Source organism: Vicugna pacos, chromosome 11, assembly GCF_048564905.1.
Source record: "Vicugna pacos chromosome 11, VicPac4, whole genome shotgun sequence".
NCBI classification, from domain to species: Eukaryota; Metazoa; Chordata; class Mammalia; order Artiodactyla; family Camelidae; genus Vicugna; species Vicugna pacos.
The window spans coordinates 76,935,870-76,963,464 of record NC_132997.1 but is presented as its reverse complement, the minus strand read 5'-3'; the positions used below and the strand labels follow the sequence as shown (position 1 = coordinate 76,963,464).

Sequence of the window (27,595 nt, the reverse complement as noted above, 5' to 3'; positions counted from 1 at the left end):
GGGTGCCTGTTGTGAGTTACTAACGCTCTTGGTGTCCGTCCCTGTGTCCCAGGCAGTGGGCATGAGCTGATCTCAGGGTACAATCAGGAACCTTGGAGGGCATGTCTCTACTGGGGGCTGGGAGGTGCCATTTCCTGTTTCTACAGAAAGACTGCCCTCCCGGGATGCCTGCTCCCTACTCTTCCTTCCAGCAAACTCTCCTTCACAGGGATGCGCTCTCTCCCCCGCCTTTCCGGGGAACACCCTGGGCTTTGCCTTGGTCCAGCACAGGGACTTCAGGCACTTAGCATCTCACCCTCACGAGGGCGTGAGCGGAGCAAAGGGAAGAAGGGGACGGGTTCTGGACTCAGTCTCCTGAATCTGAGTCCCAGCTCTGTTACTTATTGCCTGTGAAATCCCCAGCAGTTTCTTATTTCCTCATCTGTAAAATAAGATAATAATACTCTCCACTTCATAGGATTGTCATGAGGATTAAATAGGATAATTCGCATAAAATGATTAGTATGATGCTTGGCTCAATAAGTGCTAGCTATAGTAATAGCTACTGGCAGTAGTATTCCTCTGAGTGACCCCAGGCCTGGCTGCTTTCTATGGAGGGGCTGAGCTAGGTGCAGGCAAGAAGGCCTCTCAGGCCAATATGCCCAGCCTGGTCAGAGCAGCTGCTACGGGGACCCTGGGAAGAGCACTTGAGAAGACAGGAAACAGCAGCAGGTGTCAGAGCCTGACCCCAAAAGAGATGCATCAGAGAGACTCTCTGGAAGACAGACTGGGGCCCTCTGCTTGGGGGCGCTGGGAAGGATTCAGAGACAGGATGAACAGCAGCTCCCTCAGGACCCAAGAGAGGCCAGGGGGCTACGGCAGAGCTTTAGAGTAAGGGATGACAAGGCAGGTGAAGTCATTCCCTCTTTGGTTAAATTTCCGGGAGGTCGCCACCCTCCCTGCCACGCTGGAGATCAGAACAGTCACTTGGCTCTGTGAGTTAGCATGAAAGCATGTAATGCGTCTCCTATTTACAGTTTGTTAAACTCATGAAGCAACAGAGACGCTCTCAGTTCTAAGAAAGCACCAGGGAGATTCCCAACTCTTCTGGTTCTACTGTCTCTCCCTCTTCCTCCTCCATCTTTTCCACTCATCCTTCCTCCGTGCTTCATTTTCTCTCTCCCCTTCTGTCTGTCTCTGCCCTCTCTCTGTCTCCCCTCCTTTTGTCTGTCTGTCTGTCTCCTTGCACCCTGAAGTCCCACTGTAGCTATGTGAGCTTATTGATTCCTGGGAGCTGGGGGAAAGTGGGAGGCAGGGCTGGGGTGCAGGCTCGGGGATGGAAATAGAAGGCTATAAATTATTTGTGACAGGAAAGCAATAGTGGCAGAGTGCTGAGCACAAGTCCTGTGTCACTATTAGATTCCTTTTAGCCTGATGACACTGTAAAAAAGGTTAAGTGTCTGCTGGAATCGTACACCTGGGGGGCCGGGGCAGCCTGGGAGCAGAACAAGCCACTGAGAGCAGGTATATCAATTCTCCAGGCCAATAATATTCCTCTCATTGATCGCCACGCAAAGTTCAAAAATCTCATTACAGCCAGGCAGACCGGGAACTTTTTACAAATCAATAGAATGATATAATGTATGTATACTTAGTACAAATGTATCTATTCATCTATCCATCCATCCACGGTCCGCCTCAGGGTTTCCAAGTTAACCTACCCATCATATTATGTTATGTTATGTATGATATTATATTGCATTGCATTATATGATAATAAATGGTGTGCAAAAATGCCCCCTGAGGTGGAGACAAGAAGAGGTCCTGTTAGCATTAAGGTGACCTCAGACAGCTCACCTTGGAGGAAGTTAGGTGGCAGCATTACTAGGACTAGGCTGGGCAGGATTTCTAGGAGCAATGCTTCCTCATCGGAGGTGCCAGTAATAAAATACTATTGTCCACTGAGTATTTACTGTGAGCGAGGCAATGTCCTAAGTGCTTCGAACAAATAGTCCATTAAATCCTCACCAGGACCCATTCTGCAGGTAAGGCAGATTATAACTTGCCCAAAGTCACCCATTTAAGAAATGGAAAACCTGGGCTTTGAATTCAGGTAGACCAATCCCAGGACCTATACCCTTAGCCGTGAAGCCATACTGCCTCCAGGAGAGAAATATTCAAAAGCCCAAACTCCTGGATCTGTTGTTCTAGTCTCCTGTTCTATGGTGTTCTGGGAAACAAAGGCGAAGAGGCTTCTTGAGCTTCAGCACAGCCCTCTATAAAATGGGAGTATTCCACCCACTGGAACCAGCTGCTGACAGCATGATACACACGTGGAGTCTCCAAGCATGTCCCTGTGAAATCCTGTCCCAGTGCCCAGGACAGACTGCCTTCTCCACTTTGGAGTTACTTCCTAGTAGAATGGCTGGCTGGCCCCAGGCCTGGTCATATCACTGGTTTGCTCAAAAAGTCTTTGGGGCAAGAAGTCAAGTATCTACACACATGTGTTATATACCTGTATAAATCAGTTTAAATTGCCTAGTTTAGTCTTTGCAGAAAATATTTAATCTCTGGTATGGGGAAAGTCTTTTCTGATTGGGTGAATCAGAGGAACTCCAGGGTAGAAATGTGCCAGGCTAGCTAGCCCCACTGCCCATCAAGCCAGATGATTCTGGGAGGGGCCTCTACCAGTGACTTCAGGCTGCCTAGGGACTACAGGCTGATCATCCAAGAGGGCAAAATGATATTTGCTTCAGCGAAGGATATTTTGCCCAATGAATGCAGGTAATTGCTTTAACTCAGGTCTTTTAGAGCTGCCTACATCAGACACGTGTCCCTAGCTCTGCCCTGAGGCAAATCACAGCAATGAAAACAGCTGGAGACTTTTCATGGCAGAACCTCAAGTGAGATCTCATAGATCATTCAGGAAAATTTCACCTCTCCCCAGTATGGTTCTTACCTTTCCCTACTTCTGAGAACTCTAAGGGTGTGGAATCTCCCCTCTGTGCATCCCGGGAACTGAAGAACTGAAATGTACTACCTCCTCCCCGCAGGAACCAAAAGGAAACAGCAGCCACCCTGCCCTCCCTACTGGCAGCCCGGAGGTGCTTCACATGAATTCTGTTTTCTTAGGCTCAGGGTCCAGTTTGGACAATTGGCCATACATCAGGCAGGGTTCTGTGCGTGTGCTGGTGACAGGAAGCTATGGGCAGGACCTTCCATTCTGGCTGTAGCAGGATAAAGCTGGAATACACAGGTTCCAAGGTGACCAGGGTTCCCCCCAAACATGTCAAAAGTTTCTGCCTCTTTTGTTGCTTCTAAAAAGTCACAACTGAGCTCTGAGAGATGACAGTCCTATCTAAAAGCTTGCACAAAGGTGTCCTCAAACTACCATCTTTGAACCACTTGCATAAGAATCCCCTGGGGCACACGCGAACATGCAAATCCCTGGAGCCTCCTTCAGACCTTTGACATTAGAATTTCTGATGGTGGTGGGGCCCAGGAATCAGTATTTAAGCAAATTCTCTAGATTATTCTTAAACTCTCTTATATTTGAGAAGACTAGCTTAAGCCAGGAGGTAAAGAAACTACTCCTGAGAGAGTTGGGAGAATGTCCTAGTGAGTTAAAGAAGGTTCTTTACCCATACTCGATCGATCCACATTTCCCTCCGTCTGCTAATCCTGACCCCATCAGACACAGGAACCAAAATTCAAGAAGCTATTGGTTCCTCTGTGGAAACTAAACTATAAGCTACAAATTAAAAATAATTTCAAAATAGTTTTTGGTACCTTTTAGGCTGATAGATTCCCAGTGGGTTCCTTAGGTACCAGGCTTATTTTCTGCATCAATTTAGCCTTCTAAGACTGGCACTGAGGGCGATAATCCTTCTACCATGTGTCCCCGGGAGCCCAGGCCAGATACAATTTACCAGGCTAGATGGGCCATGGGCCTGGCCCAAGGGGGCAATAGTGATGGTTTATATGATGAACGGTAAGCATATGGATTGATTTAACTTCAAGATATGCATAGGATTAAAAATTAAGGGGCAATGTGTTTAACTAACCATTTGGAAACCAGTCTGTGGTGCATGCCAAGCCCAGAGCGTGACCGGACTAGCTCCTCTCACCACTGGCCCTGCCCTCATCTGTCAGGGCTTCTGGGCTAGAGCTGGGGTCTACCAGCTGTCCTCCCAGTGGTGAGAGGGGTGCTGTGTGGACTTACTGCTGGGACAAGTCCTCCCTGTCCATCCTCCCCTTCCCTCCACAGGCACGCCACCTCCCTCTGCAAGCAGAAGGGAGCCTGGAGGGAAGGGGCCCTTAGCAGCAGCAGGTGGGGCCTGCTATTGACCACCTGGCCTCCCTGCCTCTAGCCCCTCCCACTTCTCACCTCATTACGCCAGTTTTCAAAAACAATCCACCCAGTCTCTCTGTGTCTGCTCCTGAAAGAATGTGATGTGGCTAAACCCTACAATTGCTTCCTATTACCTACAGGATAAATTCAGAATTCCTCAGCCTGGCCTTCAGAATCTTTCCCAATCTGGCTCCGCCCTGGTTTTCCAGTCTATTTCTCTCTGTTCCCCTCTTCCACGTAGGGTCCAGCCCAGAGCTGAAACCTGTTTGCTTGCTTACTCAACTCACAGTGAGTCCTCCCCTGGACTCTGAGCTCTGCAAGGAAGGGCACATGTCATGCCCATTTTTCTCACCATTGTATTTTTGGCACCTAGCAACAGTGCCTGGCATAAGTACTTAAAAACCATTTGTTGAATAGCAAGTGAATGTTATTAAACGCTATTACTAATAATAACAATAACATAATCTTAAGGGACATAGTGACCAAATATATGTTCACTGTGTGCCAAGGCACTGGGCTAAGTACTTTACATGGATTGTTTAGTTTATATTTCACAATTTCTTATGAAGATCATTATCCCTGTTCTATAGAAGTGGAAGCTGAGGTTCAGAGAGGTTAAGTAACTTGCCTAAGGTCACACAGTTGTTAAGTAGCAGAGCCAAGGTTTAAACCTGGGCGCCTGACTCTAGAACCCACACTGCTAACCACTGGGTAGCATAAGTCAGCTGTACCAAAAACAGATCAGGGAGGGGAGGGTATAGTTCAGTAGTAGAGCGCATGCTTAGCATGCACGAGAGGTCCTGGCTTCAATCCCCAGTACCTCTATTAAAATAAATAAATAAAACTAATTACCCCAAAAAAGACTTTTAAAAAATTAAGAACAGATGGTAGAATCTATGAGAAACTGGGCCTGAATAGAAGAGCTATATGTAATAATAGTAAAAGTACAACTCATTTATTTCATATTCACTCTATGAATTGTAGAGTAATGCTATGATAATGTAACGCATTGTAATGTGAATTTTCTCATCCAAATCCTAACTACAGCTCAATGAAATAGGTGTGTTCTTTGTTTTACCAAGGAGACAACAGAGAGGCTAAGCAACTTGCCCAAGGTCACATGCTTCATAGAATTGGAGCCAGACTTTGGGTCTATGACTCCAATCTCTGTAGGCTGAACCATGTGACCTCTTCTGAAAATTTATATATTAATAGTTTCTTTGTGTTTATTAACAATTTGGGCATAAGCAAATTTTTTCCTTCCGTCTTCCAGATCAGTTGTCCATGATCTGGACAACTGTGCAAATGTGTATGCAGACTATGAACAGAGATTGCATGTAGCTGTGATTCTAAACATGCTTACTCTCTCCTGTGCATGTACCATAGATGTATTCGATAAGCATCATGTCTGTGTTATAAACAAACCTCAATTTTAGGTTAAGTGGCTACAATTTCAGTATATTTTATATTCATTTGTAGTTTTGAGGATAGATTTTCTAAATTCTCTCTCTATATGTTTCCATCTCTATCCCTCTCTCCATTTCTCTGTCTCTCTATCTACTTTCCAAATCACGTACAAGATCATGTGGTGATACTGAATACAGGTGCGTTTCTCAGTTTCTGTTTCTAGAAACTATTTCTATGATTAGTGTATCTTTATATTCATGTCTGCTCTAATGCATTGATCCAAGATTTATAATACTGGATATATTTATCCAAACTCCCCTCATGAATTTCTGCCCAGTTATGCCTTCCTGTCAAATCTGTAAGCCACCGTCATACACGACTCCACACTCATCACTGTTCACTTCCCAAGGTGTTTCAGATGCTCACATCACAATTGCATTTTTATATTGGTCCGGGCACCAGTATTGATGTGCATAAATGTGCATTTGTATACCTGTGTATCTTTCTGTCTATGGCCAGGATGGGATGGGGGTGGGGGCATGTGGAAATGAGAGAATTATTAAATGCCAAGTAGATGTGCAATAAATTCCATTGATTTTATAAACTCCAACTTGTCTTCAGTCTCCTTCCTTTCTTTATCCTGGGGGCATTGCAACAAAAACCTATTTTAAATACCTTTACTCCCCCCTCCCCCTCCCCAAAAAAGTGTCAATATTTTATTTGGATTTTTAACTTCGCTCCATAACAGTTGTTTGACCTCCTGACTCGTGCGAGTCACATAAATTCTGGGACTTTATTCAGGAGCCATGTTCCTGCTATTGAATAAGCAATTTGGGAGGGTGAATTAATGACTTGTGCTGTAGCTGGAAAGTCCCTGAAGAAATATTAAAATTGCTTGCAGACTGAATCGATACTCAGTGAACACCCAGCAAGAGGGCTCCAGCTCTGGAATGGCCACTGAAGGCAGGGCTTGGTGGAGGAAGGGGGATTCCTGCACCCAGCTTGGCGAGCCCCCTCCCACCCCACCTGCACCTTGCCCTCCATCCCTGGAGCTCTGTCATTTTCAGCAATAGTGAAGTCTTATTAAACCCCATCCAGAAGAGAGCTGATTTGTTCTGTCTCGGGAAGCAGGCTCAGGGGACAGTTTACTCTCTTACTAGCAACGAGAGCCCAGAGGCCTTATTGGAGGTGATGGTCTAGACACATCCACCTGCTGGAGAAATGGGACGGCACTGCTGCTTTCTGGCAGCCTGCACTGTGCTGGGGATCAGGAGAGCACTGGATTGGGGAGGCTGCGGAGGTGACCATGTCCTGCTGGGGATGCCGGAGGGTTGGGAGTTGCACTGCTGGCTCCATCTGTGTGTGTGTCTGCCCAGTGTTTATGATCGCTCAGGTGGCCACATGATTTCAGCCTTTGTGTATGGGTGTGCCTGTGGGATGGAGCGTTTGAATTGTGTTGTGTGTTACCATGTATTGCACCTTGCTGACACATTCCGGCAGCTGGCTTAAGGTTTGTTACTTGATGTTTTGTGGTATTGTACCAAGGTGACTGCACTTTGTGTAACACTGAGTTGGAGGAATTTGAGTATTGTTTGGTGGCAATGTCTGTGTTTCTGCTTTGAATTGCTGTGTTCGTTGATCATATCAGCATCTTTCTTTTTCGTAATGTATGTCTCAGAGATTAGGTTAATGGGTGTCTCCTCGGTGATGTGGGTTGAGTAATGATGTTGGATCAGGGTGGCGGTGTATGATTTAGTAACTACTTTCTTGGTGTGGCTGTGGGTGAGAAGATCCATTCTTTAGCTTTTTTAGCTTACTCTGACTTGGTCACTTGCACTGCTCATTTCCAGAAGGAGAATTCTACAGGTGCAGGACAAATCTCTTATCGATGACCAAATGCACAGTTTCATTCTTCCGGGGAACAAGTTTCCCTTGCTTCAGGGAACAGTTCTGACCTTACCACAGTGACACAGGTCCTGGTGTCACCCTCCCTGTATCTACCTAATTTGGAGTGCTAAGCCCCAGGGCCAAACCCTAAGCCTGTCGAGAGTCTAGATTCCTAGGGGACTAGAGGAGGATGGATGGGAATGGGAACTCTAGCTCTGAACATGCACTCTGGTTCTGAGAATCTCCAGTTCACTCCGCTCTGTGACTCTAGCCATCATTGTCTTCCTTTCCAGCATCCCCAGATGATGTGGCTCAGCTGTGGCTTGCACCCGCAGGGCACACGCACACACACACAAACACCACGGAAACGCAGAGAAACTCATACTAGGCATGACTTTCTGCTAGGGTGGAGGGTCTTTGTTCTGAGGTTGTACATGCATGACTATATCCTACTGCCCAAGAGATTACACTTGCCTGCACTCCCTTTGATCCAAAGTTGATACAACGTATGGAGTAGTGGAAAAGCACATGAGTTTTAGAGCCAGTACTTCATAAGTTCAAATCCTAGTTGTGTTACTTAGCCTGTGACCTGAGTGAGTTGGTCAACTTCCCTGTACTCTAGTTACCTTACCTATAAACATCCTATAAATCCCTGTGGGGTTGTTTATGAGACTTAAATCAGTTAATACATGCAACATGCAGTAAACATTTGTTAGCTATTATTATTGTGTGTATAAGGACTTACCGAGTAAAGCAGCCGTAAGATTGGCCTGTGTGTGTATATAACCACATGTGTGTTAATATGAATAAAATCTAACATAAATCAAGGGATGTGTGTGTGATTTAAGCAGAGAAGTGCAAAAATTAGTCAGGTAGCATGAAGGCGGGGGTAGTTTTCTCCTCGGCCGTCTGTCCATGTGGACGGGGCAGGGGTTGGGGGCTGATGAGAGTTTACCACCACCCACCTCCATGCAGAGGGCTGCACTCAGCACTGTGGGAATGAACAGGCAGAAAGGAAGAGGCGGCCCTTACACATTTTGCCATTATTAAAAAAAATTTGTTGATAATAGAGCTCTCAACATTCAAACTTGGCTCATTAAAATTATTTACTTTCTAATTTTAAAAATCAGGACCTTTGGGGGAGGGTATAGCTCAGTGGTAGAGTGCGTGCTTGGCATACACGAGGTCTGGGGTTCAATTCCCAGTACCTCCGTTAAAAACAAACAAACCTAATTACCACACATCCCCAAATTTTTTTAAAAAGGAGGAGGCAAAAATCAGGACCTTTACCAGCTAATAGGTGTAAATGAGGAAGAGTGGAATCTAGGCATTAAACTGGGAACTAAGGAAGAGATAAGAAAGGAATCAGATGAGTGAATGTTAAGGCATTTGGGTGTGGACCTTACAGAAGCCCACTGAGCTGGACTTGGTTACCTAACTAGGCCAAAGCGGCAGGGAGAACCTGGGGCCTCGGCCTTATTGCATAGGCTTTCCCATAAAGATGGCGAGCCAGAACACATCATTGTGAGTTTAGAAAATGTTGGTTTTCATCTTTGCTCATATTGGGCACAGGGTAAATAGAATTCATCATGTCCAGTTACTTTGAGAAATTACACTGAAGACTTTAAGCCCAAAGTGAATTTTTTTCTCCTGAATTTTTTTTCTTAAAATCCATTCCATTCCCTTAGCTATAGAAATAACTGCAACAATGATCAACTTCCCATGCTTCCCTGGACTAGCTAGATATGCGGGATCATAGCCGATAAATTTGGTTTGAATCTGTCAAATATTTGCTCACTTATTCCTCTTCTCTTTCTTCATCCTTTACCTTATTTCCACTTTCTCTCCTCTCTTCCCCTCCTCTTCCTGTTTACCTCCCTGTCCTTCCCCCTCTAAGACATTTATGAATCAGAGGAACCCTTCAAACACATCAAATAAGGATTTTTTTCCATTACCATTTCATTTCCTCTTAAAAAAAAAAAGCTACAGAATGCAAAGCACCACAATCCATGAAAATGCCATGAAGCCCAGAAAATGCCAGCCTTCAACTCTTCAAGCAGTAGTAGGCTTGTCCCAGAGGAGGAGTGTGCAGTCATAAGGAGTACACACACACACATACACACACACACACACACACAGGCTGGGCTCTCAAACAAAGTGGACAAAGGGGACAATTATCTGACTAATTCTGTTCCATGGTCAGAAACTGAGTCATCAAGGTGGTTGTTTTTTTTTTCTGGAAGTACACAGAGCAGGCCCCCTTCCTAAATCCAGCTGGGCTCATGGACCATAATTCTCACTGGCATTCAGGATACACAATTCTGTTCACAGAACATCCTTTTGGCTCCTCAAGCATTTTTAAAAGATTTCAGTGTTTCTGCACACACAAGCCAGCACTGACACACACTGACACAGACACACAACTTGATGATTCCTACTGTCCTAATAATAACCAGCATCTATTGAGCACTTGATACCTGCCAGACACAGTTCTAAGCGGGTTTATGGCGAATAGCTCATTTAACCCAGACGAGACCTATGACAGAGCTACAGCTATGTGAGTCTCCCCAGAACAGATGAGTGAGGAAACTGAGGTCCTGAAAGGATCTGAGATTAACCCACAACCACTAGCCAGTGAGTACGGAACCTAGACTCAAACTCTGACAATCACTTCTCGCAGCCCACTTTCTTACACTTTCGATGGCAGGTAGGCTTATGTCTGGCACATAGCAGGTGCTTAGCAAAGGTTTTCTGAATGGATAAGTGAAAGAATAAATAAAGGATAAACCATATATGTTGAGAACTCTGATATTCCCTTAAGAAGGCAAGGTGGATTATTCCCTTATGAAGCCAGGCCTACCAGGTAGCTTAAGCTTTATTTGGACAAAGTGAGCTGCTCTCCCACCCTACTTTCCAGGGAAAGTGTCCATCAGCTGTGCTTGTTCAGATACTAAATACTCCTAACCTAACCACCAGCTCTCCACTTGACTTTCAGGCCAAGCCCAGCAAAGCAGAAATGAGACCCAAATACATCAAAGATGTTTTCTAATCCCGACACTTTGTTTCCCAGAATATTTCCCTCTGAAAATGGGTGTTTCCCAATGAAATGAAACACCAATGAAATGAAAACAGTGTTGGTACTGAGCCTGGATAAAAACTAAGAAATTCAATTAATCATGTGGATATCTCTAAACCCCCAGATATTTGGCATCATATTGACAAAGTGTACAGATGACTGACTAAAGATTTGGGTTTTCATCCAGGTGTTTGGGAGTTGTCACAGTCATTAACCTGTTTGTCAGCAAGTGCACGTGCATTTCCAAGACACACAAGTGAACACTAAAGAGGAAAAGAGTAACTCAGGATAAAATAGAATAAAGAGGACAGGGGTAGCGGCTATTCGACAAAACTAGTCAAGCAGACTCCATTCTGGGAATGGGTTGCTGCCTTCGAGAGCCATTAGAACGTGGATCCAGCTCACAAGAGACTCATGTGTTCAAAGCCCTTTAAAAACCTCAGGAGGCTGTATCCTTGACTGCCTATAGAACACTACCCATTTGATCACTGCATGACCAAGCTGATGGACCAGTTCCAGCGTCCGGTGTGGAGAGCCCACGTTGTGGTCAATCCACCTTTATACCGACACGTCCTCATCTGCTCTCTGGATGCCTGGTGCCTGAGCGCGTTGCCAGTTCCAGCTGTAGCTTTTGCACAGCTTGGCATAAATCTGGTTTGTGACTTTGTACATGTACCCCTATTTGTGGTTTAGTGCTCTGCCTTTTATCATCTCTCCTACTTCCATTCTCTTCCCCTCTCTACTTTTTAATGCTATTTACTACTTCCTTATCCATAGAGCAGCACAGCGATCTTTCAGTGTCTCTACTAATAAACCCCAATGATTTTTCCTAGCCAGGTTTTCTCTCCACTCGACTTAATTTATGTTTTGGTAAAAGGAACTTTAGATCGTTCCATTCAATAGCATTTAGAGTTACCACCTTTATCGGAGGGATCACAGCACTAAAGGACTCCCTGCAAGGGACATTTGTTTATTCTTATGAGCGATCAGCTCTCCCCACGTTCGAGAAGGCTGCGTGCGTGCGGGCGTGCATGCACAGCGTCCTCGGTTTGAGCCTCTATGCTCCACTGCCCTGTGTCAATGCCGCTTGGCACTGGCAGGAAGAGCCCGGTGAAACCATTATGTGGACAGCAGCCGCCCCTCAAACTGCTGCGGGTAAATCCAGGGCCCCGGCCCTCCCTGCTGATGACCACTCGGTTCTTTGAGGAGAAAGCCCAAATACATCTGGCAGGGCTACTTCCTCCAAATTCTCTCTTCCACATCCACCCTTCATCCTGGAACTGCAAGGAAGGCTTGTGATGACACAGTTCACAAGCAAGGTCTGGGTTTCTTCTCCCAGAGAGGTGAGTTGGAAGAGGAGGCTGGGAAATCAGGACAATGTCTCTCTCTCTCTTTCTAGACTGTTTATTGGCTTTTTCTCCTCTTCCATTCTTTCCACATCTTCTCCTTTATTTCTAACTCAATTTGACCTTGAACTCTGGCCTTTCCCTTCACACCAAAATGTGTCCCAAGGGGAATGGAACCTCCCCAAAAGCAGTTACCTGGCTCGACTGGCCTGGAGGCCAGTAGCTAGAGGGGCCAGCCCATTGCTCCACTCCTGGAAATAAATCCCATTGTATTTGCATTTTAATTTTCCACATAAACAAAGGCCCAGAGTACTCGCTTGGGCAGCATCACTGGAGGAATTTAATTAGAAATGAAAAGTTTATAGGGCCCTCTTTAATGCGATTAATGCTCAGTTAACATTTATCACATTCGTATGCTGGAATCGCCTTTTTTAAGCAGCCACGGGCCATGAAATGAATTTCTCTCAACTTTTTTGGTACCCAACCTGGGAGGTCATCTCTTAAGAAGTCTGCACTGCCTTCTAGGCTGTGTCCCTGGAACCAGGAATTACCTGGTCCTCAAAGCCAAGTTAAAGGGAAGTGAGGGTTGGGGAAGAGGCAACTATGTGCTGGGTTGGGAGGGCAGAAGGTGGGAGAATGAGGGTAAATATTATTTCTAGAAGAAGCTGAACCGGAACCAGGGCTGTGTCCTCTGCAGAGAACTGAGTGCTTAGCCCAGCAGACAGGATAAAGACTTCAGAGCCTCTTCCCTAAAGAAATAACCAAAACCAAAACCAAAACCCCTTCCCAACACACCCAGCCTATTTCTGTGTCCAGAAAGTCGACTTTAGCTGGAGCTGGTCATGTCCATCACCTCTGCTCTCCCTTCTCTCCTCCCATCTTTGGCCGTCTCTCTTCTACTTTCTTTCTCCTTCATCTGGGGCCCTCAGACTTTCCTTCCCAGCCCTTGGTGACTGGGGAAAGGAGCCCAAGTCTCCAGCCTCAGGATACCTCCTTTATTCTGGCTCTCCCAGTCCCAGTCTGTGGGAAGGCTGCCTGCCCTGGTGTCTGCTCCTTAGGGAAGCAGAGCGGAATGGAGGAACACGAAACCTCTTTTGGTCCCTAGAAAAAGGATGGCCTTCCTTAGCTTATCAAATTCTCTTCACTCTTCTTTTAGGGCCAACTGAGATTGGCCTCCTAACCCAAACCAGCTCATCTGAGTAATGATGAGGAAGAGGAAAGAGAGAAAGGAAAAAATACATGATTGGGCAGCGGGGAGGGGAAGGGAGGTGTTCACTCTGCAGATGATGGAAGGAGATTGATAGCTTGACCTTTATCCCCCCCTAAACGCACATTCCCTATGAGGACCTCAGCAGACATAAGCCAAGTGGCTGCTGCCAGTTTTCCCAGGAGTGTGTTACACACTCCTCCCTGACATTGCACGCAGCAAGTGCACATGTGCCTGCACACAGACTAAACATGTGGGACACTCTGTATCTGACAAGACCCGCCCACTGATCCACCCACTGGGACACTGACCATCAATTCAACCCTAAGCTTTTCAAATAACAGTTGCTAGCACCCCAAACAGGAGGGCCATCCCAGTGATGGCAGAGACCTCTGTTCTAGGACCAAAAATGCCTTCAGCCAGAAACCCTCTGAACAGCAAACCATCAGCTCCCTGTTCGATAAGATGGACGCCTTTTAAGAGCTACAGCTTCCTGGGGCATGAATGCCAGGCTCAGCCAAATGCCACGAACCCACATGCTCTTTCCAAACCAGAACCACACAGAGGCCCCCAGCACAGAGTCACCAAGCTCTCCTGGTACCATACCCAAGGCGGGCACCATTTTGTCCTTGAGAATTAGGACAAAAGGTCCTGGGATAAACAGTAGGGTGAGGGCCTCCTTCCTGAACATCCCTGTGGCAGGTCGAGTTGGATGATGCCTATAAGGCTCCTGGTTTCCTTCGGCTTCCTTCACCAGCCCAGCAAAGACCCCGGGGCCAAGAGGGAGCCTGAGGACCGGGCAGAGCAGCCCCGGTGCCCGTTCCTGTCTATTCAAGCTCCAAGGCCACTGCTGCTCCCTTCTCACCCTCCTGTCCTCTACCCGTCCTCTGAGTCCCTCTCTCTAATTCTTGACCTTACTATGCCTACAAAGTGGGTACAGCTCCCCTTCCAGCTTGCTGCCCTGTCTCACAGACCTTTCTCCTCCTCCTGCCAGGAGCTGCCAGCATGACCTCTGGTTTCCTCCATTCCTGGATGGCTGCAGGGGGAGCTCACTGCAGAGAAGCTCCGGCAAAGCTGAAGGCAGGCAGAGGAGGGAGTCCAGAGCAAAGCAGCCAGAGGCCTCTGGGGGTAGAGGGGTCTAATCTGGAACACCCAGGAAGCAGGGACCTCCCTCCTTTCCTCTCGGCCTCTCTCCCACTCTCCCTTCTTCCAGGGACCAGCCTGGGCACTGCACTGCGGCAGCCCCACAGCCACTGCCTGCGTGCCTTGCGGCATGCTGCCCAGCAGCCAGGAGCTCCAGGTGCTGTGGCTTGACCTCCCACGCCACTTCCTTTGCTCTGCCACGTTTCTCCTCCCTGGCTGGCCTTCCTTTTTCTCCTTAACAACCTTCTGAGCCCCTCCTGGGGGTGGTCCCACCAGCCACCCAGAGCTCTGATTCCCCCATCATTTTCATATGCTCCATTCCCAGTCAAGCCTGTCCAGGTTCAGGCAGAGCCAGCTCCCTGTTGCCTCTTGGCTTCATCACCTCCTTCCTCACTCTTCCAGTCCTCATTCTTACTTCTTTCCTGCCCTTTCCCTCTGAATTTCCCCCACCCTTCCCCTAGCCATGGGGAGATACATCTCTCCACTTCCCTTCCTTGGGGGCTTCTAGCCTCAGGGGCTCAGGAAATGTCACATTCCCCTGTACCTGCACTGATGTTGCTGCTCTGGTCTGAAGCAGAAAGATAAGTTATGTCCAGTTACACAGACCAAGGGCTGCAGACCGCTGGTCCATGAACTGAATCAGGCCCAAAGATGTGTTTTATTTGACTAGCACAGAGTTTTTAAAAATGAAATCTTACTGCCTCGAGGCTGGGCCTGCGTACTCCAGCTCCTGTTGGTTAGGCTCTCACTAGCTCTGTCTCAGCCCCTCCCACTGCCCTTCCCAGCCGTGGTCCTGGAGGCGCTGGTCCTTGTGACCCCTGTAGCCACATGGCGTCTCTACTAACACATTTCTCCCCAGGCTGGACTTCAGGCCACTACATTCCCCACACCACAGTCCTGCAATAAACCTGAACCTCTCCAGAATGCCATCTGTGTCACAGAATATCTTCCTATCATATTATCTCTCAAAAACCCAAAGAAAGATTCCAGTTATTTTTTGTGGTTGTTGAGGATGCATTACAAGAGGATCCTGGCTCTCTGGCCTCTCCTGTCTCCCTCCTGCAGGCCTTCCTCTCCTACCTGAGAGCTCCCAGGTCGACACAGGGCCCTGATTCTTCTTCTCCAATCCCAGGTCATCCTCCTCTTGTTTCCCACACTTCCAACAGCTCCCCTATGCCCAGTGCCTCCCAGGAGAGCCCAGACATCTGCCTCTGCCATCATGCCCTGCATACTGTCCAAACCTTCTCCAGTTCCCGGCTACGGCTTTCTTGAACCCAGCTTCTTCCTTATTTCCTAGGCATCTGGAATACTGGGGAAGGATTTAGAGGCTGGGCCTGGGGCCTGACCCTTGGGAGAACTCTGCAAATGACTGTGTCCCAGGGCTGCTGCCATGCCTCCTGCTGGGGGGACCTGCAGGTCCCTTGGCAGGCCACTGCACCGTAACTCTGCAGAAAGGGGATGCAATGGGAAGAGCATCTTCTTGGCTGCTTATGCAGTTGGCCCCTAACTAGTTCTGACAACTGGACTGGGACTCAAGGGCGAAAATGAAGACAGAGAGTGGATCATATAGCTCTCTATCACAAAGGTGGCATCACTGCCACAAAGCCCCTCTTATTGGGGGCTAATTGGACTATGGAGTGTTATGGTGCAAATAAAAATTGAAGGAAAATTTGGCCGCAGTTTTCTCAAATTAGGAAATGAGGAATCCTTAGCCCAGCCCCGTGACTGCTGCCCAATGGACCAATGACTACCTCACTGATTGACCTGATGGTCCCCAGGACAAAGTGTCCAGCCTTTGTTACTACAGGTCACATGCTATGGGTCTTCCTGCCTTTCCTCCTTAGAGCCCATTTACCTAAAAGCAGGCACAGGTGGGCCCAAACACACACAAATCCATACACCATGAGGATATCAACCTCTGTGTCCATAAACCATCATGAATATATTCAAGCTGCACCTTCAGAGCACCAAAACAACCTGCTTAACAGGAGAGAAACATTTCAACCTAGTAGTTTAATGGTAGACAGATAAACCCACGGTGATTTAAATTTTCCACATGTGTAATATTTTACTTGTTATTTGGGCATTGGTTATGAAACACTGTTTCCCACCCCTGGGATCTATCAGGGACCCATCTCTCATTTCTAGGCTCATGCACGTGGCTGGGTGAGCTGCCCTGGACACAGCCGCACCAGTACCTGCTTTCCCCGCATGAATCTGAACTCCAAAGGCAGGAAAGTTGTCCTGCAAGACTCTGAACTGGGAGGGTGGTATGAGGTGGGGGTGGGGAGTGGATAAAACAGCAGGGATTCAGAGAAGTGGCAGGCCAGGTTCACACTCTTTAGTGCATTCTTTTAAAGAACAGGAAGTGAGAAAAGAATTCTTTCCAGCATACACAGTTTCCTCTTAATACAGGAATTCCAACTCCAGGTAACAAGAAAGGGCTAAGGAGAGACCTGAGATCGAAGAGGCAAAGTTGCAGAGTAGCTGGAGCTTACAGCCAAACAGACCTAGGAAGCTGGGAGCCCCTGGTTTCAGGTTTAAGGTATTCCTTTGTGGGCTCAGAAAGAGCCCCCTCTTCAGAGTGAGGCTCTGGGGGGTGGGTTGCTTCATCTTCTGCACCAGTAAGTACTGTTGCTGCTCTGTCTCTAGAGGCATAATATTCTTGTCCACAGTACACACCATCACATATACAGCCACACTATCCCATGTGCACCAGAACAAGCCCATTCCCAACTGCTCCCTATCACCCTAACTTCCAGTGGCGCCTCTCGTCCCCTGGATCTATTTTGCACAATAATCCCCCCCTTGTGCCAATATGCACACAAAACCATTGCACTCCCCTGCCCCATCGCACTCCCTTGCCCCATCCCACTCCCTTTCCAACAGTCCCCCTTGTCCAGGCACCCCAGTTCCCTCTCTAGGGGCTGCTCCTGCCTGGCCCCATCTCCACTTGGCTCATTCCCCCTGTGGCCCCTGTATTGAACTGTTGTGTTGTCCATTTCCCTGTGACAAGGGCTCTGGTTACAGAGTTATTGATTGGTTTTCATGCAGACAGATGGGCCCTTCCCGAGCTCCCATCGAAATCCCTGGCTGTATGGGCTGATTGTTGCCTCTCGGGGTGTAGGATTGCACTGGAGACCACCCTCCACGCAACCTCCTTTGCCCAGGCAGTGGACGGTAATAAATGGAGGCAGCCTGAGCGATAATAAAAGCAATTGAGTAGGTTACCTGTGCAGACACAAGATTTATGCCTCTTCATATTTGATGTGATTGTTTTATTGAGTTCTCAGAATAGTTGGGGCACACTTTATTTATTTATTTAGGATTTTCCCTCTCTTTTCCTCTTTGCATCACCCTCCAAAACCCACCTGGAGCTTTCGTTAGGGACCACACCTCCTGTCTTTCTCTTTCCTAGAGTCGCCAGCTGAGGTAAGAACTCAGGGCAACCAGCCGTTGCTCTCGCCTGAAAGCCATTTTGTGGCCTGCCTGCCCACTCGGTGCCCGCCAGTGGGGCGACACTCAGACCAATACAACTGCTGGCCAAGAAGTCTAAAACAACTACGGGGACAAAAACGGCTTTTCAAGGGGACAGCTCATTTTAAGGAATAAGAAGACCAACAGTCAGGACTATTTCTCATGTTATTCTAACGACCAGCAGCAGGAGGTGCTCTCTGGGGATGGACAGGTGAGCAAGAAACTGGCATGTTTGTCTGTGGCCCGATTTGTAGCCCGATCTGGTGGGACTAGAGCCACGGAAAACAAGTTCTCTGTCCTTAACTTTCCCATTCCTCTGTGGGGAGAAGTCTTCTCCTTTACCTACCAACCTGCCTTGGCTCTTTGCCACAAGACTGACAGCCCTGAACACCACACAGCTGCAAGGGTCTGGAGAAAAGGCGGCAAGGCTGCCTCTCCAGCCCAGCTTCATGACATGCCAGGTCCAAGAGTCAAATGTGCAATGCTCTAGAACCTGAGTTTCAGAGAGGGAGACACCGGCCCCAGCCCCGCATGTGTCTTCAGAATTCCCTTGGCTAGGATGAGTGGCTCTCAGTTTATTTGGAAAGGTCTTTGAATGAACAGCTAGACCACTGTCACCCCAATGCCAGACCTCTGATGAAGACCTGCAGATGATATGGGATGGAATTCTTTAACAGCCCTGGGGCTGTATCCTTCCTGAAGCCAGCGTTGCCACTGCAAGAAGAATAAATGTGCTCACCTAGAGCCAAACAGCCTAAGAGAGGGTGTGGGTAGCAGGTGATCAATGAGAAAATGACTCTGGAAGGGTCCACTTGACAGACCTGGGAGCAGGGCACTCCAAAGAGTATAGGGCGGGCTGGACAAGTTAAGAGAGCAATGGCCTTCTCAGCTCATTCCAAGACAGTGCTCTCAGGGGATCGTCAGTAACCCTAGACTCTATTTGCGCCTGTCCTATCAAAGGAGCTGTATTCCCTGCCCAGAGCAAGAGCCAAACCTGAAGACTTTGGCATATAATCAGGAAACTCTTTTCTGCCTAGCCAATTGCTCAGCAGTGTAACTAGGTGACTTCCCCTCTTTCAGAATCATGGATCTCCTCCATCTCCTCCCTCCTCTGGGCCATCTCCCACACCAGGTTTCAATCTTAAGTCACCTGTTTATAAACACTCGCTCTCCACAGCGGCGGTATACAAGCTGAAGAGCCGGCAACTCCACATTCAGAGATCAGTAACCCAATGTTGAGAGTCATTCAGATAAATTCCACACAATTCTAAGCAATCCAGTCAACTCTTGGAATTTTTGACAGTGGTTTTTGGGGGTGGAGGTGGGGTTGGGAGGCCTTCCTGACTTACTCCATTGGTTCAGATAGGTATTTCTATGAGGATGTGCCAATGGAGAATGGGGGTTTGATGCCCAAGCGTTTATCACGACAGGATCAGAGAAAGCCAAAACCATTTTTAAAGCATGAAAAGCAATTTAGTTTATAACCATAATAGCGTATTTCAAGTGCAGTGACAGCATCTGTTTAGGGGAGGAGAAGAGGAAAAACCTTACCATTTGGCCCAGGTGGGTAAGCATGTGTGGACTTCCTTTCTTGCCAACAGCCAGCACAGGCACACCCTTACTGGTGATGGTTATAAAGTCCCCAGCACAAGTGGGCACCTCACCAACAGTAAAGCTCTAAACTCAAGAACCAACCAGTCCCCAATGCACCACACTTTCTGCACAGAGGAAAATGCCCTGGCTCTTCCTACAGCAAGTGAGAATCCACAAAGTTCCTGGCATCACCAGTGCCAGCAGAAATTCCGCTCTTATCAGGCTTTAGGGTGAAGCAACACATCTCAGATACACCTTCCCCCTTCAGAGCAAAGCACCGAAAGGGATGAAGCTGAGGGTATGGGGCCCAGATGCATCTCTCCAGCCCTGACTCAGCAGCACACTGGGAAGCTCCCAGAATTCTTTCTAAAATATAAGCCACGGTAGGATTCTGCCTCAGAGTGAAATAGAGAATATTCTGACTGTGCCTTGTTGACAAAGCAAGCTGGGGAGCCAACCCACAGACCCAGGGCTGGCTGCCCATGCTGCCGGTGGCTTCCCCGTTCCTCTCCTCCTACTCCCTTGCTGTCGCCAGCGACACCTGCCCACGTATGGCTATTTGTCCACAACCAAAGGAAGCCTCCGTGCCCCTTGGGTGATAGGGCTCCAAGCAGATTCTGCTGCTGTCAGAGCTGTCCAGCTGAGGTGGTTCTTTCTCCCCCTCTCATCCCACCCATGGCTCCGAATTCTGGTGAGTGCACCCCAAGGCCTCTGCAGCTTGACCCTGGGGTCACCTGTCCTCTGCTCCCGGAGACTTTTCAGGATGAGAGCATTCCCCAACTTTTGCATAAGCCAGCTTCCTAAAACATCTCTGCCAGTGAGGGGTATATGTTGGGGAGGAGGGGACAAGGGGTGCTAAACATGGCGCTAGGCAAGGGGTGCTGCCAGCACACCTGCCTTTATTGCTCCAGTCCTCCATGCATCAAGAGAAGCAAATGGCCTTAACCATACACGTCTTGAGTTCCTTCAAAGGCTTGCAAATCCTGTCACTGACAATCAGCATTTCTCTCAAATGTTCTCCAGAACACCGGTGGCTAGTCGCAGCAGCACTGCTCCTCAGCAGGCTGCTCCCCTTCCAAGACCTCAGTTCCAACTCACTCCCAGGACCAGCAGCCAGCCAAGAGACCTAGAGGAGCTGACGCTTTATTTCCTTCCCTTCCCTAACCATCACCCCATCCCAGCCACAAAGCTTCCCCAGCTTCCTCCTCTGGCTTTTAAATGCAAAATACTCATTCCTCTCCCAAAAACCACCCGAAATCTTTCTCCAGCTCCTTCCTATGGTGTCTGAATGTCACACTGCTACGATTTCAATACCTAGCTGAGCCAGGCCCAGGGAGCTGGAGGGTTTTCGGAAGGTGTATAATTAGCTGATCAGTATTATGTTACCCTGTTCATAACTGAATAACCATTTTAATACAGATGGCACACACTGGGATAATTTCTGGGGTCGCCTCGCAGTACGTTACAGCAGGAGTGTGGCAGAGGGAATCTTCTTTAGCCAAGGTACATTCTACCAGCTAATTTTACCTGCTGTTTTCAGGATGATTTGGGATAATTCCATATCATTTGCAAAATATTTTTAAAAATCTTAATACATGATGCCAGTTTCAGAAAAAGGCACCATCTGAATTATTAGTTGTCCTGATAATGAGCCTGTGAAGAGTGTAAAGAAAAACAAGGGTATGAAACCCTCAGCTTCCTTCTCATTTGGGGATTTGTCTTAAAATGTGGTGAGAGGGGTGTGGACAGGGGTAGAAAATCTGTCCAAGGCTGTCTGGAACTTGCACAGCATTTCTGCTGATGTCAGGTTGTACGGTTCTGTGATGTGGAAGTTTTTTGTGCTGTACTGGCCACATGTGCACACTTGCCGGGGGTAAAACATGGAGTGTGCACATGTTCTCCCAGAGAGCACAGTGGACTAGCTTGGGGATGGGGAGACTGACTATCTTATGCTACTGTATGGCGAGCTGACTCTAGCCTGAGTTGTCCCCATGTGCCCAAGACTGTCGTTAGCAGAGACTTAGGTCTGGACATAGGCACCCTAGATGATTGGAGGCATCTCCTAAGGTTCAGCCTCAGGGTCCGGAGTTCTTCCTCCCTATCTGGTGTCCCACTCCTTGCCCAGCTCCTCTCTTTCCTGCCAACTGCTGGCTGGTGGTTGGCATTTGCTCTGCAGGCCTGGATACTGGTGCTAGTAGGCCAGAAATTTGTGCAGAGCTGGCTAGCAAGGCCTGGGCTCCCGGTAGGCCAGCTTTGTGGGAGTTGGCAGGGAGGGCAGGGGAGGCAGGACAGGTGACTGCCCCTGGGAAAGAGAGCATGCCTTTAGAAAGGGAAGTCTGTTTGGAGGTGATAAATAGACATTGGTCATTTTAAAGGCTTCGGCTTTGGGCTGAGATTGTCTCTAGATACCGAGACGCGTAATCTTGGAGTCTTAATTACCACAAACACTTGGATTCATTTCCAGGACGCCGGCGGGAGAAGCCTGGCAGGGAATACCCAATCCTGAGCTGGAGACAGCCCTGTCTGTGTGTCTACCTCTCTGTCTCCGAGGTCCCCTCTTCCTACCCAAAGGACTTTGGGGCTGGGAGCAGGGAGGAAAGCTGGAGGCTGGAGAAAGAATGGAGACTTGGTGCTGGGAGAAGCGCTGGTGGGCAGGAGCTGGGAGCTGGAGCCCCATTTCCCCATGCCATGCCCGGCATGCTCACCTGTTGATGGAAGAGACGCTGGGCACTGTGTCGTTGTCACAGATGCCTTCTGCCAGGAGCCGATCCCGGATCTCCCAGGCGAACATAGTTGGGTTCTGTCGCTTGTATTCAGCAATCTTGTCCACCACTTTGGGCGTTGCCACTTTGGGCTTGGAGCCACCAATCACTCCGGGTTTGATGCTGCCTGTCTCGTAGTACCTGCCCCGGGAAGGCCGGCAGGGTCAGCGAGAAGCGAGTGGTGGCAGGGACAGAGGGGCTGCTGACTCCGGAGCTGCTGAGCCACGCTCACACCCAAAGCAGCGTGTCTGCGGCTCAGCGTGTCTGAGTCCACTTGGCGGAGGATGAAGGGGAGGACAACTAGGATGCTCCCTCTCTCGGGAGGTGGTCATACCAGGGGCTGTGCTCACACCAGGAATAGGCACCCCTGAGAGTGAAAGCCTGGTCTTTCATTTGCGAAGTGCAGGAGGAAGAGTACTTGGAGGCTTCCATGCTGACCAGGACCGAGGGACCACCTCCAGCCCTTTCCCACTGAGCACAGAGCTTCTTTCGGAATAGAACAATCCTTCTACCACCCGAGGCTGATTTTTCTCCTCTTAGGGATCCGTTTTTACTTTCCACCCTATTCCTCCAACCCTTCCTCCCAAAGAGAGGAACCTCCTTTCCCTTTCTGAAGATGGGAATTGGGCTACCTCCTGGTAAGGACCCTGGAGCTGGGCAGGAGCTGGATGGCCCTGCTCCACTCTGGTTCCTGGGGCCCCGGTCACCACCTGAGTGCCCTCTGCAAAAGGAGTAGCTCTCCAGATACCCCGAGTCAGGAATCTCCCTCTCCCGCTGGCGACCCAGACTTATAGCCAAGCCCTCAGCTGGAGACCCAGGGCCGTCCAGCTGGGGAAGGAGACAGGGCACCTCCCAGGGGCAGCTCCGAGGCCCTCACCTGCCCAGGATTTTGCTGACACAGCCGTGGCTGACCCGCAGCTGCCGGGAGATGTCGCAGGGCCGCACACCCTGGTGGGCCAGCTCCACGATGCGCTGCCTCACCACGTCGGGCAGGGGCCTGCCGTTCACAAACACCCCCCCGAGCTGGTTCACACCCCCGTGCCCTGCTGGGGAGAGACAAGAAAAAAACACAACACCCCACACACAGCAGGGACCGGCCATTAGTCAGGGTCCGCGGCCCAGGACGTGTGAAGGGAGCAGGCAGGGCGGAAGGGCATGTTCCCGGAAACGCGGGAGAACGGTGGCCGGTGGCCTGCCGACCACAGTGCGGAGGATTGGGGACTGGAATCCGCGGGGCCGTAGAGACGCGGAAGCGCAGACGCTGGACAGAGGACTGTTAAAGAACGCGGCTCTAAGACCCATGCGACGCCAGGGAGAAAGTGAGGGAAGGAATGGAAAAGCAGGGCGAGAGAAAAAAGGGAAGGGGAGAGAAAAACAGCAAAGTGGAAATTAATGCCAGCAGGAAAGAGAGAAGAGGAAGGGCCGGGCAGAGGACAGAACCAGCGCGGGGCGGGATCCCGCCTGAGCCGGGCAAGACGGAGATCCCGGAGCGTGTTTGGGTCCCGTTGACTGTACATAAGGGCTCCAAACACAGAGAAGGGCAAAGTCCCTGACATCCCCCTTTTTGCTTCCTATCTCTTTCCTTGTATTTATTTTAATTCGAAGTTAGAGTTTTCCTACCCTCTTCCCTGTGTTTTTGTTTTGTTTTTTGATCAGGAGTTTTTCTTTCCTTTATGTTTTCTACCTTTAGATATTTGGGGAGCCATATTACCCCTTCGCCTCCCTAGTGTCTAAAGTTCAAAGAAAGGCAAGTGGAGGAGGGAAGACTGAAGAGGCAGGGGCCCAGAGTCTGCTGCGCTCAGAGACAGAGAAGCAGTGGAGAGCCTCGCGGTTCCAGGTAGCAGCCGCAGAACGCAGACTGCTTGGGTTCGCCGGCCTGCCGCGCTGCACCAAGCTTGGGGCCCACGGACTTGCCCAGGATGCATGGTACAGGTCGCCCAGGCTGACAGAGGGCTCACGGGGCACCCTGTGCAGGTAGCCCGAGCCAGCTCTCCCTTTAACCTCTTAGACTTCAGTAGCCACCCAGAAAACCGGGAAGCGAGGGCGTCTGCTCTCTTGGGGAAGAGGAAGGTGCTGGGTCACCAACCTCGAAGCCAAGGTGGTCCTCGGATACCAGGCCTGAGGGTGCTGCCTGGCGCCCCATTCCCCCTGACTTACAGCAATCTAGAAATCCTGCACCCAGAGCCATCAACCTGCAGCTGCAGTTACCGAGCAATCCAAGAGCAGAGTTCTAACAGCAGAGTCTGACCGGACCGGGCCAGCAACCTGCAGCCCCTGTTCTGCTGGCCTCAGGTGACTTTCGGAGAAAGCGGGGAGATCTGTACCTCGCTCGTTCCTCTCCCATCCCCTCCTAGGGGTACCGAGAATAGAGGCCTGCGGAACGCCTGAGGAGAGGCCTCTGATCTAGAGGCTGGGGGTGGGGGGACCGGAGCCTCTTATTCTACCCCTCATCCATGCTAGTCTCCCTGCCTCTAACCCCACTCCTCACCCCTCCCCTCCCTCCAAACCCGACCATCAATAATTTAGGCCCCGGGAGAACTCGCGTTACCGGTATGAAAAGGCGGCAGCTGCGGGCAGATTAAAGATGAATAATTCAGCCTTCCCGGGCTCGGGGCCTGGCCCCTCGACCCCAGTCTAAGGGGTGGGCATGGGAAGAGGGCTCGGCGGGAGTCCAGGGCTCCGACCGAGAGCCGGCGCTGAGTTCCGGCCTGGAATGCGCCACTGCCGCCGGCGCCGACTCCGGCTGCGGCTGCTTACCGGCCAGCCCGCCCTCCTGCCCGCACCTTGGTCTCTCCCTTCCTCCAACCGCCTTCAGCTCGCCTGGCTCCCCTTTGGGTTTCAAAGTGGCACCCAGTAGGCGGCCAGAACTCGGCAGATCCCCCGAGGAATCGGCAAGATAGGAGAGAGGGAGCAGAGGCAGCAGGACCAGGAGGTCGGCGGGCTGGGCGAAGACGGCGTGGGACCGGGTTCCACTCTCTCCGAAAAGGAGCCAGGATTTTAGGCTTGGCTCGCAGAAAGCAGCAGCAGCCGGAGGCCCCTGGTTCGGATTTCCTGTGCTTGGAAATTATTTAGGGAAATATATTTTACCCCTGTAGTATGTTTTAAAGCTCCCCGAGATACATGCTAAATATATGCTTAGAGAAAAACACAGCTCTCCCTCCTGGGCTCTCTTGTCCGCAGCACAGATCCAAGTCAGTTCTAAAAAGTTTCCCTGTGAAAAGTTACAAATCATGCTTAATTATTAATCTACAGAGGAGAAGTTTTCTATTTAGAATCTATTTGTCTAAAAAGCAAGCCTTCAAAAAAACTGAATTGTTTTCCAAGCTAAAGACATATGACAAGAATTAGATAAATTCAAATTTCATCAAAATAATTCTCTTTTCGTATTTTTCATTTATTTTCTCCCCTTCTCTTTTTTTCCTGTAACATTCTTTCTCTTTTCTGGCTTTTCTTTCCTTCCCCTTGATGATTTCTCTCTTTTCCCCCTAGCTTTGGCATTTGCCTTCCTTTTGTTCTTCCGCCCTCCTTTTCTCCCTCTTTTCCTACCCCCCCTGGCCAGGTTACTGGCTGGACTATCCTTACCAGGGAGTGGGAGGCAGGCAAGGAGCCTCCAGAACTAGAAGCAGAGCTTTGCTCTGCTCAGGGACCGCCTGGAAGGCTCCTCTACACGATCTATCGCTGACTTCGATTTCTCCTTGGAACCCCTCTTTGTTTTTAGAGCATCTCCCAGGGAGAGGCAGAGAGATGACCACCACGTACTGCCAATCTCAGACTTCCAACTCCAGAAATGGGCAAGGAGAAGGAAGGGAAGTAAGAAAGAAAAGAAGAGGAATGATTTCAAACCAACCCACAAGAAGCTTCCGCTGGGCTGGTAGGGCCGGGAGATGCTGGGAGCTGAGGGTCAGAAGGGGGCACACCACCCCCACACTCTTCTGCCTGATTGTCCTGACACTGAGGCTGTCCCTGCTAGGAGTTTCCTCCTGGACAACCACATTCTAAGTTTGAGAAAGGTAGAGATGGGGGGGGAGGGGGAGGCAAACAGAAAGAGAGAGAAAACACAACACAAAACACTGAAAGCTACCTGCCCGTTAGCCCCCCAGCCCTAGGCAAGAGGGTGGCCAGGGAGTAGGGTGGCTGAAGCCAGGGTCAGGGGCTGTGTAACCACAAACTAAGAAGAAGCAGGTGGAAGGAAGAAAGGTGATGGGCACCAGGGAAGGTAGGAAGGCAGTAGAAAAAGTATGGGTGACAGAAGGCAGAAGGAAGAGGAACTGGGGGTTTTAGAAAAACTAGGAAATGAAGGAAAGAGGAAGAACGAAAGGGGGGACCAGGATAAGCGAGGGTGGCCTCCAAGATGGGACATGAGTGCTAGGGGCCAGGACCAGGCTGGGACAGGACAGATGGGACAGGGAGCCCCGAGCCAGGACAGGAGCCGGGCGCCGGTACTCACGGTGCATCGCGGAGAAGGGGTCTGCTTTGCAGTGCATATCCATGGGGAGGCAGAGGAGCGGGAGCAGCGCGGCCGCCGCCGCCGTGTCGCCTCTCAAACTCAACTTCAGGACTTGAGGAGAAAAGGGAGGGACGGTGGGGGGGTGAGTGGGCGCCCGTCTGCGGCGGGATGCTCTGGGGCGGGGGGCGCCCCGCTGCACTCCCCGCGGGGACTCCTCCCGGGCCGGCCGGAGCTTGCAACCGCAGCGGCCGCAACTTCCCACCGTCGGGGCGCTGTGCTGGACGGTCAGCAGAACGGCCCCGGGGCGGCAGGCCGGGCCGGGGGAACCTGGGGGCGCATGGCTTGCGCGGCAGCTGCGGCCAGAGCTGAGGTTGGGCGGGGGAGGCGGCTCGCTCAGTTCCCCTGGAACCCGGTCATCCAGAGGCGGCGGCCGGAGAAGCCGAGGAGCAGGGCGGCCCGAGGGCGCCGGGTAGGGGGCCGGGCCGCTCCAAGTGCCGGTGAGTTGTCGAAGTTGGCCAAGAAGTAGCAATCCTCGGGATGTCCGAGCGGGCGCCTTCAGGAGGGGAGAGCGCGAGCTGGGCCCCCGCCCCCGGAAAAGGCAAGCGCGCGCCGCCGCGGCCGAAGGGCCGGGAGGGAGGGTGGGAGCCGAGCGACGCTGGTAGCACTGGACTGGCCCCAGGTGGGTTGCGTTTGCGAGAAGACTCGGCCGGAGACTGGAGCTTCGGCTCCCGGTGTGTGTCTCTCTAAAAGCTGCAAAGCCCCCCTCCAGACCCCCTCCCCCTCCCCGCGCTGGGAGATGGATGACTTGTCAGACAAAGGCAATAGATTCCACCACTCTGTGATTCGCCAGCGCCGGAGCCCCGAGCTTCGGCGAGGAGGGCCCCGCGCCTGTCACTCCGGTGCCGGCGAGGGGAGGGCAG

General features: G+C 50.2%; 1 protein-coding gene across 3 annotated transcripts in view; it reads right to left on the bottom strand.

Moving 5' to 3' along the window:
* The window catches only part of PAX2 (paired box 2), a 77,447-nt gene extending 50,192 nt beyond the window's left edge, over window positions 1-27,255 (bottom strand). For 2 of the 3 annotated variants that reach the window (XM_031682722.2, XM_072972350.1), the window contains exons 1-3: window positions 26,676-27,255; window positions 23,106-23,274; window positions 22,172-22,369 (exon numbers count right to left, since the gene is read on the bottom strand). In XM_031682722.2, the coding sequence (XP_031538582.2) occupies window positions 22,172-22,369; window positions 23,106-23,274; window positions 26,676-26,718 (410 nt within the window). In that variant the 5' untranslated portion in view covers window positions 26,719-27,255. The remainder of the gene's footprint in view (window positions 1-22,171; window positions 22,370-23,105; window positions 23,275-26,675) is intronic. The other variant, XM_015244691.3, reaches the window with a different exon arrangement.
* Between the last annotated feature and the right edge of the window lie 340 nt (window positions 27,256-27,595).